Raw genomic sequence first — 15962 nt, 5'->3', positions numbered from 1 at the left:
TCAAGCAGCACGTCTTTTCTCAATTTTATCTCTCTAATTTCATCTTCACACCACACATATGGCTCCCTAGGTGGCGTCTGGCATCCACAGTATATACTGACACCAAACTACAGATAAAAGGCTGTTTGGTGCCAATACTTTCATGAAATATTAAGCAATGTCCTGTACATGTCAGGGGCTGAGTTTTAATAATGAACTGAGTCAAAGGTCAGCATGCACTGTACACAACTGACGCCCTTAAGTTCATTCTTTGAAGTGCTGTTGTTTATATCAAAATCAAAGTAGTACTAGGGTGTTGTACCGTGTTAGCCATTGTGAATGTAGAGAAAAGCCAAGCAAAATGACACCTTTTATTGGCTAACTAAAAAGATTACAATATGCAAGCTTTTGAAGCAACTCAGGCCCCTTCTTTAGGCAAGATGTCAGACATCTTGCCTGAAGAAGAGGCCTGAGTTGCCTCGAAAGCTTGCATATTGTAATCTTTTTAGTTAGCCAATAAAAGGTGTTATTTTGCTTGGCTTTTCTCTACTATCATAATCAAATAAAGGTTCCCAAGATGCCCTTCATTTCTGATTCTAGGTGAAACATATTTTTGTTTCCATTTCTTTTTTTCAGCCTCAGGTGTTCAAGAGTGCAGCAGTCAGCTGGTACTTTTTGTCTTTTTAATATTTCCTCTTTGAATCTTTTCAGGATTTAAATACAGCAACTTCATTAGAAGAAGTGGGTTACTCATTTTTTTAATGTGGCAGAAACTTATCTGAGCATTTTTACAAGTGATGTGGGTGGACAATAAACCCCTTCTTTAACTGATGAATTTAAAAAAACACGTTGTTTGCCACATTATCTATTCAAAAACTTATCAAAGAATCTGTTTTTGAGTATGTTGGGGAAACCCCAAAATAGAAGACAGTTTCAGAGAAGAAAATTAAAAAAGAGTTGGTGGATGTGTGTATATGTGAAGGCTGAACATTTGTATCAGTTTGTTTGAGGGAAAATACATTGAAATATAGCTTCCTAGAGGAGAGAATAGAACTGCTTGCCCTCAAAGGGAGAAAAACAAAATAACATGCAAGGGTGATTTCCCTAAAATTGCTGTTTTTGGCTCAGGTTTGATTTGGTGCCTACTTTCATTGATAAATCACTCATATGTTTTATCTAGTTCAAAATTACAAAACTATTATGATTTCTGGTTCATAAGAATTAGTATCAACAATTGATATTTATAATATGTGCTGCAAGACAGTCAAGCACCACTATACCTTACATAAAAGTTTTGTTTGTTTCAGCAGAAACTAATACAAATCGACTGTGATAAAGTGTCAGGCTGTGTACTGTACATTAGGAGAATGTGTTAATTTAATTTTTCATTTTGTCAAATTAGTTTGTAATTAATGTAGCCCAGGGGTAGGCAACGTCGGTCCTGGAGTGCCACAGCATGTGCAGGTTTTTGTTCCAACCCAGTTCCTTAACGAGAACTCAATTATTGCTGATGAAGCACATATTGCTTAAGTGACATTTTAATGCTTCATTTTAGTGGTCTCGCTTGTTAAGGTTCTCCAACCTTAATTGCTTATTTCAATCTTAAACTGCTGCATTCAGTGTTTTAATTGCTCCTTATTAGCAATAAGATGTAAAAGACAAAGCAGCCAGCAGTTCTCCAGCTAGCTTTTTTCCAATTACATCTGTGTGTGTTCATCATGCACGGTTTGATTTAATAAAACACTTAATAGAAAAATGTGACAGACTGAAAATGATCTGTTTTAGGCTTCAAATCATTTGGATGATATCCTTGGAAAGGAAAAAAATCTACGATATAAAAGCCTTACATTGCACAGACTAACAAGCCATAAAATTAAATAAGGTCTGAGATTGGCAATGGTTTCTAATTAAGCAATTGGGTTGAATGAAAACCTGTAGCCACTGCGGCTCACCAGGACCGACGTTGCCTACCCCTGTTTTACATCTTATTGCTAATAAGGAGCAATTAAAACACTGAATGCAGCAGTTTAAGATTGAAATAAGCAATTAAGGTTGGAGAACCTTAACCAGACGAGACCACTAAAATGAAGCATTAAAATGTCACTTAAGCAATATGTGCTTCATCAGCAATAATTGAGTTCTCGTTAAGGAACTGGGTTGGAACAAAAACCTGCACATACTGTGGCACTCCAGGACCGACGTTGCCTACCCCTGATGTAGCCCATTGACATAGCAAGTTGAGTATCTGTCTCACAGTGTCAGTGTTCCTGGCCAAAAATATGGGAGAATATAACCCCTACAGGTTGCAGGTTTTTATCTTGTTTGCCTGAGCTTCCTCATGTTTCTTTCACCAGTCTGAATACAATCACCTCAGCACCCCTAATCTATAATATATGTGCAAAGTTTCCCAGCATGGAAGACTTGTTCCAAATGAGTCCCTTTGTTAGCTGACTTAGCTGAAGTTCAAATGTAAACAAACCCAACTAAAATGAATAATTATATTATTACAAATCCACTCCAAGTCCAATTCAGGGTATCTCTTCCAGAAGGAATGGACAAAAGTTAGGAATCAACCCTGGAGAGGGCACCAACCTACTACAAGGTACACTTACACACACACTTACACAGCAAATAAATTAGGAATTACCAATTAACCCGCTATGCACATTTCTGTGGATGTGTGAGTAACATAAGGGTACCCAGAGGAAAATTGATGCAGACATGATAAGAACACACAAACAATGACCAAACATGGAAAATGAATCCAGAAAATGGGATATGTGAAGAGGCAGCACCAATCACAGCGCCAATCTGAATGAATTATTATTATTATTATTATTATTAACTACCTATTGCAACTATACATACAAATAATCTATATTAATAGATCTTCTTTGTTCCTTATTTGTTTGACATATTTCCCAATTTCTTTGTTTTTCTCCTACTCTCTACTCTTCATTTTCATGTATAATCCCATGAGCTTCCTCATCCGTTTCTTTCTTTCTTGTAACAACCTTTATCTGAACTCTGTCTGTCCTTCCTTTCTTTGGCACATCTAGTTCCCAGATATTTTAAATTTAAGAAATTTTACAAGTTATTAGAGCAATTATATCACCACAATGTGACACATTTACTTAGTGCTAGTCACATGTTAATTTTTTTCCCTAAACAAAAATACAAAATGTATAATGTTTGAAATATATAAATGTATATTTAATTATTTCTTCACAATGCCAGATAGATAGATAGATAGATAGATAGATAGATAGATAGATAGATAGATAGATAGATAGATAGATAGATAGATAGATAGATAGATAGATAGATAGATAGATCCAGCAAGCTCCTCCATCCTATCCAAAACAACATGAAGTTGAGTCTTGAAGATCCCTAAAGTCCTACTCTCCACCACAATTCTTGATAATTTATTCCATGTGTCTATGGTATTTTGTTTGTAGAAATATTATTTATTTTTGTGCAAAATGTACCCTTAATAACTTTCCAACCAAGTTCTCATGTTCTTCTTACAGAATTTATGTTAAAATAACAGCTGGGATCCAACGTACTAATTCCTTTCATTATTTTAAGCACTTTGATCTGATTACGTTTTAATCTGTTTCCTTACGCAGCTAGCAACTGCAAAAGATGAATAGTTTTTTGTAACCAAGGTGGTCAACAACCCCACCAAAAAGTCCATTCCTCAAACTTTAATGCCAACTACCTAAAAAAATTGTGCTGTACCTTTTTGTCATGCACACACTTTCCACAGCAAAGTCCCTTATGATGACAAAGATGACAACTCCCCTATGTACCTGTGAATCCATTTACATTACATTGTTTAAAAGGTCAAAATTTTTAAATATAATATTATATTAAATAAAGCACAAAACATAATTTGTTGCGTTATAAACAGTGGAGTAGCTGCACCATCACTTTTGTTCAACCAAACTGGGAAAAGCAAGTTTAAGGCTCCCTTCCTCATTTTGCAGAGAATATATGCATTAAGATGTGAAAAAAATATTGTGCCAAAGTTTATTAACATTAGTGTGTGAGTTTGTGCCTTGATCAAGCACCTCCCTTCCTCTCAATAACTAGGATCAATGTGCAATGCATCAACCTATACTATTCATTAAAAAGCTAAGACTTTCTTGGGATAGACACAAATAATAACTAAGTTTTGATATCTGATATTAAAAAATGATTGTTACCACAGGAGTGTATAATGCTCTTAGTGCAGTGGTTAGCACTTCTTTTTCAAATCAAGGTCTGAAGGTCATTGTGAGTGGAGGCCATACATTATCCCATGCCTAATTAGCTTTTCTATGGGTGCACTATAGTCCCTCACATCCTGAACATATGCATGAGTTTGAACATTTTTAATTGTGCCTTTATTAAGGACTGCAGCCATTGCTGCCAGGATGGACTTCGGCATTTTAATATGTTATAGTGGATGTGTGTACACATTTAATGTATGTGCTTACTGCTTTTGTGCATATGTTAACAAACTGATCAGTGGCCCTTATGTAGATTTTCTCAATTTTGTTAGGTGTTCCTAAATTTTCTTTCAACACTCTATGTTGGATTGGCCATTAACATGGGGTTAGGTCCATTCTTCTCTCACTGTCTTCTGTCACTTCACACCTTTCTCTGCCTCTCTCTCTTAATCTATTTTCCTCCATGTACAGTACATTACCTGTACAAATGAATAAAATTACAAAATGCATTATAGCTGAACATACCAAATAGCATCCATTCTTCCTAGAATATGCTCCACTTCCTTGACACCCTGAATGTAAAAAGGTTGGGTTTTTATACAAGTTTATATTCAAGAACATTATTGACTGTTATATTAGCTGAGTAATATCCTCTTTAATAAAATTCATGTGTGCATCCAGGTGTCCGTGTGTGTGTGTCTTCTGGTGAAGTGTGCATGCGCGGGGCACGATGCGATGAGCGATATTACTGTCAGAGAAAGTTACAGGCGTTTTACGGAAATACAAACCAGTATTACTGCGAGAGGAAATTAAAGGTACACAATATAGTGACTCATATTACAGCCACATACAAGCCAGTATTACTGTCAGAGGAGATTAAAGGCATATTACTGACGCGCACTCCTGTATTACAGCCAGAGAAAATTAAAGGTATATTACGGATGTACAAGCCAGCGGACGTACAAGACAGTATTACTGTCACAGAAAATTAAAGACACACAATACACTGCAGCAGCCCACGAAGAACAGTCAGCTCAGCAAGTAAACATCAACAAAAGAAAGGCTGAAAGACAAAGAAAAATATGACCAACAAACAAAATGAGATCAAGGTCCCTTGCCATTTAATAGACTGTTCCTACTAATGTTTATGCACTACTGTTCTAGCGCCCGTTATTGTAACGGACTAAATGACTAGTATATATATAAAGTAATATAAATGTTCATGAGATGGAATACATTTCAATCCAACCTAATTATTTTATAAAGAACCATGAAAACAAATGGATGGATACAATACATCAAAATAAAAGAAAGTAAAACCAGTTTATTTCCAGGAATACTATTTTCCTAATCAGATCAGGTACAGTATCTTTGCTGAGGAATGGTAAACAGAAGTCCTTAAAGATAACGGACTAAATAATTTTCTGAACTTCCACATCCCTTTTAGGAGAAACAGACTTCACCAAAGCCAGATAACATTCTAGTAATATCATCCTGCTATACATATAACTTTTTTCCCTTTTCAGGTGAGGGGTCTAGTTGGTGAACTTTTACCGTAATATCTCTAATGAGTCTTGCACAATTGTGATGGACTGGCATCTCATGCAGAGTTGGTCCCTGGCTTGCGTCTAAAACTGCTTAGATGAGCTTCATACTCTGTAACCTAAATTAGATGAAATGGGTTTGTTAATAGGTGGATGAACTGCATACAGTTAAGTATATGAAATCTATAAATGGATGCAAATTACATTAGTGAGGAATCATGATAATGGGCACTCCATCCCTCAGGGGTATAATGAGTACACAGAAAAGACAACTGTTATGTGTTAAGACACAACCAGAAACACCCCTTGTGTTAACATTAACTAAGATGCAGAGCAACCCTGTCTTCATCAATAGCTGCACAAACAGTGAGTCATGAAGTTTATGCTTCTGAGTAAATTTAACGATGGGCCTTTTTTCAGGGTGTGTTGACAGTGCTGCGTAATATCTCTACAAGGTTGAAATAAACTGTCATATTACAAATGTAATACAGCTTACAACAAGGCGTATTTGAAAAAAGACACACTGGTCAAACCATAGTATCAGACTCTATCGTACCATACATCGTTGATAATATCAGTAATCATCATATCTGTCTTAAAGAGACATAATAGTTATACTGCAGGAGTTGTGTCACCAGACATTCGTTACGGACCGGTCAATTCGATCCGTTGTACTGCAGAGGTACTTGCTGTTACTACAGTACAATCCCGTGTGCTTTCGTGGAGCTCCAACAGCTGCATACTCTCCCCTCACGTGCCCCCGCCCCAAGCTTTCCATGTACCCGCCTACTTTTCTCGGAATCCAAAACTCCGGAGAAGACATATCCATCCGCCGCACTATATGCCTAGCCATAGAGCGCCTTTTCAGCGGGACGACGTGGTCACTTCGGATGCGAAACAGCGCAGAACAATAGTCGTTACGAGCTGTCTAATTCAGTGCCAAAAACCAGGATGGGTTAGATCTCAGAAAGAATGTTCAATTTTGGCGCGAGTTTTACGTGGAAGAATACAGAGACCGCAGTTGCAGTATAATTAGGGAGCTTGAAGAGGCACACCCACTCAGTGCGGATGGAAGCGGCGTTAAGAGAGGAGGTGGGATTTTATGCTGCAGCTGGAAACGGAGTCCTGGTCAGCAGGTGAGTAAACCGGCAATGTCGTTACAAACTCCGCCACCTGGGCACAGTTGGAAAGCTGGCGTGTTATGGGTGTATGCTCCAAATTAACCGTATTGCCCAGAGTTTTTTTTCTAAAGATTGCTGTTCAAGTGTATGAACCAAACTCGCATGCGTGGCTATTGTGATGAAATGGTAACATTGTACAAAGTTAGACCTCTCCGACGTCTGAGTTTTTTGCATGTATGCGCAATTGTATGTGTTTTATTTTAAACGCAGCTGATTCTCAAAAAACGCAGTCAGTTTTATTATAAATGTTGACATAAGTAATATATATGTTTTCGGCTGCTAGTTGTTGCTGTTGTGTGTGGATTTTTGGGGGGTTATTTCACTATCGACTAAATTATACTTTAAGTCGTCATTCATTTAAAGGTTCTGGTATTAGTAGCGATGACTTGGAAGAGTTCATTTTTGCCGGCGACCGCTCCTCCCCGGCCCCACCCCCTCATTAAGTTGCCGGCTGCTTTACTCTTTGGCCAGCGTGCAACTGTAAAAACGTGTGCTTTAAGAGAAAAGGGAGTATGGAGGGGGAAAGTTGGGTTTCTGAACGGATTTTTGGCTTTGCCTTGGGAGAGTGGAATCGGCCCAGAGCTGAAAGCAGTGGAAATGTGTATTTAATGAATTTAACCAGCTTTCCTTGTTTTTAAGGAAATGAAACGGAGTTCAGGACGTGCGCACGCAGATGAACTGTGGTGTGGCAGAGGTTTACGGTTGCGTATTCTGACTCGAGCTACCGATACTGCATCATACCCCTTGCCGTTTTTCAGCAGTTCTGGCAAATTTAAGTTAAGGCAATTAGAAACGTACCCTACTGCCATAAAACTTAAATGGTGCTAGTTTCTTTGAATTTTTGGTATTCTGCAGCGCTTCCACTAAAATACATAATACTCTAGTCTAAGTACACCTTCCACGAAGTTGGTGAACACCATGCGTGGTACAGAGCTGCAAATGTATCCATTTTGGGAGTACATTATTATAAATCGACTTTAAACGAAGTTACATTTAACATCTTCGTTAATTGTCAGTTTAAGATTTTGCAAACATCTGGTGCTGGCACGCTTACATACCACCGGCGTGCGCGGGGGGGTGGGTGGGGTTTGGCTCAAGCGTTTCCGCTCCAACTTGATCCGCTTGGAGGAGGAGGCGTTACTCGCCAAGGGGCGGGGTTCGTTGAACCATATTTTGCAGGAACCTCCCAACAGGCGTAGCCAAGGGGATGTAAACATCGATATAAGCCGGTTTCTTATGCGCTAGCACTGCAAAATTGCTGCCTTAAAGGACCAACGTCAGCGCAGAGCTCCTTTTATTTTAACTGAACAAGTATATCGTCGAAAATCCAAACATTAAGTCTCGGTCTTTTTTTGTTTTTTCAGATTTGCCACCATGCCTCAAAGCTTTTCCCCGTGTCGAGATATGGACTATGATAATGAACCTTTACTTTTTGATGAGGAGATTTGTCAGTATCTTCTCAAAGACTTGGATATGATCAAGTCATCTCCCCCGTCACCCCTTCACAAGCATGATCCTGCAAATGGCCTTTCTGACCTCCTTCCATCAGAGCAGTTGGAGTTTTTTTCGAATCTGCTGTTTGAGGACCGAGATATGAAGGACAGCTTTGCTTGGGGCAGTGACTTCATAGATCTGCATGGGATCAAGGATCGACATGCCAGCACTGCCCTGTCTGAAGACTGCGTATGGCACAGCGAAAGTGACAAAAGCACAGATGAGCAACCCTCTTCAGTCCTGTCTTCTAGCCCCCTTGCTTCCAACATTGAGGGGGATATCTTTGACCTGGCTGCAACTAGTCTAGATTGTCATCATGCTGGCACGGACTACACACCGTATGAAGAGGACCTTCAGGAGAGTTTGGAGCAAAGTTCTTCTGAGGATGATAGTTCCCTGTCTGCAGGAACAACTTCTAGCAGTGATTCAGGTCAGTTGGGGAGATTGTTTAAAATCACAGTGTGTAGACCAATTTTGTTAATGTAGAGTATAGTGTGAGCAGTCTTCAATTGAATGGATATTGCTGTTGAAAGTGTCAATCTTATAGTTTTAAGAAACCTTATGAATGTGATACTAACCTTTGTGTGTGGCTTGGTGTACTTGAGTTTTCTTGAGTCAATTTCCAATGCTTTTTGATTCTATTTCCAGATGGAGAAATAGATGTTGTCACTGTTGAAAAGAGCAAAACTGTCAGAAGCACCTGTACTGCTGCATCCAATAGGTTATCTACTAGGTTTCAGACCCAGAAAGCCATGAAGCGACGCCACCTAGAGATTCAGCTACAACACAATTATGCAGCACCTTGCCCCTCCCTCAAGAAAAATGAGCCACTGCATCACAAGAGACAAAAAATTGACTCCTCCCGGACCTTTCTGGCGAGCAAAAGCCGCATCTCAAGTACCAAATCGTCAGACCTTGAAGAGGAGGAAAGGCGGCGGACACACAATGTCATGGAGAGACAAAGGAGAAATGAACTAAAAAATTGCTTCCTTCGGTTAAGGGACAATGTCCCTGAACTGTCCAATAATGACAAAGCATCCAAAGTAAATATATTAAAAAAGGCCCGGGAGTGCATCCGAAGCCTTGAGACGAACAATCGGAAACTGTCAAAAAAAAGAGACAAGCTTCAAAACAGACAGGAGCAACTGAAGAACAGGCTAGAACAGCTGCAGAGGCTGGCATAAAGCAGCATCACTCCAGGTGGTGAGTGGAGAGAGACCGAACTGAGTCTTGTGGCTAAGTAAAGACAATTTGGCCCATGTATGCAGTTCACTGAAGCCTGAGAGTTTAATTTCTTGGAGTTCATCATGAAATTTGAGAAGTATTGTTGCTCCACACCTCAGAGCATTGTACTTTCAATCCTTGGTTTTGTGTAAATGAGGAAAAATTGAACTGTAAATAAACAGTCTTTGATCAGAAAGAGACTTATCAGTCAGTTATGTTCCTGTAAGGAGCTTGCTTTGACTGGAACCATGCATGCCATCTAAAGTTTCAAGATATAAGGGGCCCAGTTTTCACACTGCTTTTCTTTGATAAAAAGAACTTCAGATAATTCTTTGCTTTTAATTATCCCCCCTCACCCCCCCAAACCCAAGAAAATCTATGGGATGATGCGGTGTTTTTCCACAGCACTTTGGGCTATAATCTGAATTTGTGTGTCCTGGGTCATGCATGTCCAAAGTGCATGTCTATCCTGTCTTTCCACGTTTCTCTTTTCCTCTTGACAGTTTTCGAATAAGGGAGACAGAAGTTTAGAATCTCTTGGACTGTTCATTCCAAGCTGCACAAGGATTATTGCAATTTTTATATAAATATAAACATGTTTGGGGTGAGCTGTGCTTAGAAAAACTCTTCTACCTCATCTAGTTAAGCAGTCTTGGATAATGGTGTTTTTTTTTTTTTTTTTTTTTTTTTTTTTTGGAAAAGTCAGCTTTCTACTGCCTACAAACAGTAATAAAGTTTAACTATACATTTATTTGTATAAGAGCAATTTTATTTTCATACCAAATCAATGTAGATTTTTTTTTTTTAAATGTGTTGGGTATTGTTTGAAAATTTTCAGAAATTAAATTATTTTCCCATGTAATGCATGCTTTGTGTGTGTGTGTTTATTATATCTGCCCTTTTTATTAAAAGGAATTTGTAGGCAGTTTTAATCAGGGCTGGACATAATTTTATGTTGTCCATTGAAGTCTTTTCCCTTAGTATACTGTAATGCTGAACATTTAAGGAGTTGAAGCCATTTTAAATCTAGGCGATTTAATATCTTGCAAAAACTTGACTAGTGGCTTTCTATTCTTGGCACATCAGTATGAATTGGTTGGATGTTCTAAACATTTAAAGTTTTAAAAGGCAGATACCACATAAACATTTTTTTAAAAGAATAGCTTAACTCAACCACTATACTAAAAACCTGTTTAGTTTTACCTGTAACTGAATATTTTAAGTCTTATGTTGCATTTTAGAATGAATTGTTGCCTTATTTGTTCCATTAGTTCCATTCAGCTGTGGTACAAAGCTGCCTACTCCCAACTTACAGGTGTAACCTTTTCCTTCTGATCATTCATTTTCAGTCAGACATTCAGATGCAAATAAGCTGAAGACTTTTGACTTTTGTCAGTCTTAATCATTCTGGGGAAGATTTGTTTTTTTAAATCCAAAAATGGGACAGATTTCTGCCAGGAGTAGGTAGCTGTATGCCAAAGTGTAAACAATTTTTGTTTTGACTATTATCAGCTTACTAAGTGAAAGTGTACAATATTTACAACTTTTGGTGTAAAGAATGTTCACTGCCTCCATCCACCCTACATTTTTTGGGGGGGGGGGGTGTGCAGCTAGGCATAGAAAAATCTGAAATGCTTACTACATTAGTGCATTTAGCTTTATTTTATAAGCATTTGTCAAATGTTTATGCCTCAGTGACTCTACTGAAAATTGAGACCCAGAATGGTGGCAGGTCAACATCTCATGGTTTCTCCACCCAAAAGGCCTTGTTGGATACTTCAACCCCAGGATTCAAAGTGGTATTGTATAATTTTAGTCTGCAAGGAGGTAATAAAGTCAGGCAGGGGTTCCCCAGTTTAAGCTGCCAATTTTCTGTATGGTGTATAACTTGTTGCCTCTTAAACTGCATTCTTCCTGTGTCAAGTGTGGCCTGTAACAAACCATTGTTCATAGCAAGGATGACCTCTCTCCAAAATAGAGCTTGAGGGTTCTCCAGGAAATTGAGTCATCCATTGTATTAAACTGGTTCTGAAATGTACTGTTAACCACAGTGCAGTTGCTTGACCAGATTTTAATCATCATTGGTATTTAAATACCATTCTGTACTGCTGGCATAGACCCTAGCCTTACTCATGAATCTCCACTGTACATATCCTCTACTTGTCAAAACTTTAATGATAAAGCTCTTTCCACTATACCAGCTGCAGTTACAGCTATTGAAGCTCTGGTATTCATTCGGCTGATATGGAAGGATCCCACAAACTGATGCTGTCAAGAAAGGATGATGTCCCCAGGCTGTCACTGCCGTTAATTAGCGCCCCTTTTGTAATTAATTGCAGTTATTTTAACCATACCTAGTATCCCCATCTTTAATATGTTTGCCTCTACTGTTTCATGACAGTCTTGACCCCTCCTATGCTATTTATACATAGCAAATGTTCCCTTTTACAAATAAATGGATTACAATTCAACAATATGGAAGCCTCATGGATCATACTTGGTATTGTCCTCAGACCTTAAAATTACATTCTTTCATAACCTGTCATTGGTTTTAACTGTTGTGGAATACAGCAATACCTGCCACTGGCACGTACAGTTCCCACTTAACCCTTTGCTGGTGTCAAATAGCAGCAATTATTGATTTTTTCTAATTTTCCAGTCTTGATTATTACCATAGGTGACTCTCTGCACGTCTTTGGGTTACATTGGGATTTCTGTGTCACCCTGGAGTTTCACAATAATAAATTATAATTTGAGAGAAAAGATGCCTCAGTTGAGTTTGAAATCCCCCTTTGTGCCAGTGGCCAGAATACACTCCCCAGTAAGTGTCTCTCATTGTGACATTAAAGACTTGTGCATATGCTAGGTAGCCCATGTCAGAGTGTTGAGCTCTTTTGCGTTCTAATGTACCTCTTGTCCAGGTGCTCTGTTACCAAAGCAAAGTCCTTCAGACATATACTTGGTTATTCTTTTGCTCAGACAGGAACTTGAGGCCTACTTTGAGCTTCTTCAACTCTTTAAAGTGAATGAATTATCTGGCATCCAATCCTGGGTGGATTTTGCCCTTTCTTTCTTTCTTGGCTCATCATTCTAACCATATGTTTTCAGGAGGACCTTATGGTAGAATGGATAAGGCCCTGCTTAGAACCCTTTCCAATCTGGGTTCAAATGTAAAGACTTAGTGGCAATGTCATGTAAACTACTTTATTGGGAATGGAAGTTCTTTGTATAGTGCTCTGGAGAAGAGTTTCTTCTGAAAGGCACTATATTAAGCCAATGATTGAAAATATCCATAGCACTTGCACTTCAGAACATGTAATCCACCTGAAGCTAAGCATCTTTGGGCCCAGCCAGTATTGTACTTGGATGGGACATCAACCTGGAAAGCTTGGGGTGCTGCTGGAAGATGTGTTGGAGAGACCATCATGGGGTCCTTATGCTGTGGTCGGTGTGTGAATCCAAACGCCCCAGTGCAGTGATGGGGACACTGTGCTGTAAAAATTGACGGCACCCTTTAACACTAGAATTGCCAGAGCCTACGAAAAAACTCGTATATCCGGCCCACCTTAAATCGCTTCTTAAATCCGTTCACACCTCTCCGCCAGCATCCTTCGTCCTCTAAATGTGCTGATAAAAGACAAGCTGCCAGCAGCCGGCTATTCCATCCCCCCACCGACTTAGAACGTGAGCGAAGTTTTCCCAGCTCACGTCTTGATTGATTATGTGGGAGTGAAGTGGAGTTTTACAGTGGAAATGAGAGATCATTATTCTAAAGTAATCTGTGTAAACACATTGTTAAAACAGGAACTTTTTCATATTTTAGTAATAAATGTTACAAAATGTAGTAGGCATAAACTATAGAATATATAAAGCCCAAGTTCCAAAGATCAAATAAACACTTTCACAAAAGCTTCAAGGATGATTCAGCAGTTTCCGTGGCGTAGCGCGCTAAGATTTGCCTCTTAGTGCAGAGCAGCTTTTCCTTGCCTCACAGACCTCAGTTCGATTCCCCGCTGGGGATGAAGTGTTGCTTTTTTTTTTCTTTTCTTTTTAACCTCAAACGGACATAAAATTTATACATTGGTATGCACTGTCAGTTACTGAGATCGTTATATTTTCATGTGGGATGCTCCTTTTAAAATATTTTTTTAACAATTGAGACTGCAATTAACAGGAACAATTGTCCTTATAACTTATTTTTAAGATCCATAACACACAGACAGACAGAGCACTGCGTAATAGAGAGACAGACAGGCAGAGAAGTCACTAGATATATAAATAAACAGGGAGGCCACGTGTACTGAAAGAAAAAAAGAACATGTGCGTTGTCCCTGACTCTCTAAGTAAGATTGGGGGAGGGGTGATGTTAGAGCGCCTGCGCTTATTCAGTGCAGCTGGGACAACGCACATGTTCTTTTTTTCTTTCAGTACACGGATATACGAGTTTTTTCGTAGGCTCTGGCAATTCTAGTGTTAAATGAGATCTAAAACTGAGGTCCTGGCTAAGTTCATCTTACAGTGCATCCGGAAAGTATTCACTTTTTCCACATTTTGGTATGTTACAGCCTTATTCCAAAATGGATTAAATTCATTTTTTTCCTCAGAATTCTACACACAAAACCCCATCATGACAACGTGAAAAAAGTTTACTTGTGATTTTTGCAAATTTATTAAAAATAAAAAAATTGAGAAAGCACATGTACATAAGTATTAACAGCCTTTGCCATGAAGCTCAAAATTGAGCTCAAGTGCATCCTGTTTCCCCTGATCATCCTTGAGATGTTTCTGCAGCTTAATTGGAGTCCACCTGTGGTAAATTCAGTTGATTGGACATGATTTGGAAAGGCACACACCTGTCTATATAAGGTCCCACAGTTGACAGTTCATGTCAGAGCACAAATCAAGCTTGAAGTTAAAGAAATTGTCTGTAGACCTCCGAGACAAGATTGTCTCGAGGCACAAATCTGGGGAAGGTTACAGAAAAATTTCTACTGCTTTGAAGGTCCCAATGAGCACAGTGGCCTCCATCATCCGTAAGTGGAAGAAGTTCGAAACCACCAGGACTCTTCCTAGAGCTGACCGGCCATCTAAACTGAGCGATCGGGGGAGAAGGGCCTTAGTCAGGGAGGTGACCAAGAACCCGATGGTCACTCTGTCAGAGCTCCAGAGGTCCTCTGTGGAGAGAGGAGAACCTTCCAGAAAGACAACCATCTCTGCAGCAATCCACTGATCAGGCCTGTATGGTAGAGTGGCCGGACAGAAGCCACTCCTTAGTAAAAGGCACATGGCAGCCCGCCTGGAATTTGCCAAAAGGCACCTGAAGGACTCTCAGACCATGAGAAAGAAAATTCTCTGGTCTGATGAGACAAAGATTGAACTCTTTGGTGTGAATGCCAGGCATCACATTTGGGGGAAACCTGGCACCATCCCTACAGTGAAGCATGGTGGTGGCAGCATCATGCTGTGGGGATGTTTTGCAGCAGCAGGGACTGGGAGACTAGTCAGGATAAAGGGAAAGATGACTGCAGCAATGTACAGAGACATCCTGGATGAAAACCTGCTCCAGAGCGCTTTTGACCTCAGACTGGGGCGACAGTTCATCTTTCAGCTGGACAACGACCCTAAGCACACAGCCAAGATATCAAAGGAGTGGCTTCAAGACAACTCTGTGAATGTCCTTGAGTGGCCCAGCCAGAGCCCAGACTTGAATCCGATTGAACATCTCTGGAGAGATCTTAAAATGGCTGTGCACCAACGCTTCCCATCCAACCTGATGGAGCTTGAGAGGTGCTGCAAAGAGGAATGGGCGAAACTGGCCAAGGATAGGTGTGCCAAGCTTGTGGCATCATATTCAAAAAGACTTGAGGCTGTAATTGCTGCCTAAGGTGCATCGACAAAGTATTGAGCAAAGGCTGTGAATACTTATGTACATGTGATTTCTCAGTTTTTTTATTTTTAATAAATTTGCAAAAACCTCAAGTAAACTTTTTTCACATTGTCATTATGGGGTGTTGTGTGTAGAATTCTGAGGAAAAAAATGAATTTAATCCATTTTGGAATAATAACATAACAAAATGTGGAAAAAGTGATGCGCTGTGAATACTTTCCGGATGCACTGTATGTCTTGTGTAAATGAATGAGGCCTAAACACAAGGAATGGCTCAAACAGTTGAACTTGTGGAAGACAGGTTAGGTGGTGGTGGGGGTGTGAATATGAATAGTGGCTTTAAATTCCTGAAATTTATAAATAATATAAACTACTCAAGGTTATACCTTTTAGGGCAACTGATAAAACTGAGGAGGGGCAGATGTAGGATAAGGTCTTG

At 39.4% G+C, this 15962-nt stretch overlaps 1 protein-coding gene across 1 annotated transcript; it reads left to right on the top strand.

The window, feature by feature from the left end:
- The first annotated feature begins 6747 nt into the window (after positions 1-6747).
- mych (myelocytomatosis oncogene homolog) lies at positions 6748-10498 on the top strand. Its single transcript, XM_028811890.2, has 3 exons — positions 6748-6873; positions 8283-8842; positions 9061-10498. Exons 1-3 carry the CDS (start codon positions 6806-6808, stop codon positions 9594-9596), a joined length of 1164 nt encoding a protein of 387 aa, XP_028667723.1. The 5' UTR covers positions 6748-6805; the 3' UTR covers positions 9597-10498.
- Positions 10499-15962: the final 5464 nt, after the last annotated feature.

This window comes from Erpetoichthys calabaricus, chromosome 10, assembly GCF_900747795.2.
Source record: "Erpetoichthys calabaricus chromosome 10, fErpCal1.3, whole genome shotgun sequence".
NCBI classification, from domain to species: domain Eukaryota; kingdom Metazoa; phylum Chordata; class Cladistia; order Polypteriformes; family Polypteridae; genus Erpetoichthys; species Erpetoichthys calabaricus.
The sequence above is the reverse complement of the archived record's forward strand: the minus strand, read 5'-3'. Positions and strand labels throughout refer to the sequence as shown.

What these genes read in the sequence shown, in the direction of transcription:
- mych (XM_028811890.2), top strand. Translation starts at nt 6,806, where the DNA reads ATGGAAGCGGCGTTAAGAGAGGAGGTGGGATTTTATGCTGCAGCTGGA. An exon ending in AACGGAGTCCTGGTCAGCAG is followed by an intron (nt 6,874 to 8,282) that starts GTGAGTAAACCG and finishes TTGTTTTTTCAG; the next exon opens with ATTTGCCACCATGCCTCAAA. An exon ending in AACTTCTAGCAGTGATTCAG is followed by an intron (nt 8,843 to 9,060) that starts GTCAGTTGGGGA and finishes TTCTATTTCCAG; the next exon opens with ATGGAGAAATAGATGTTGTC.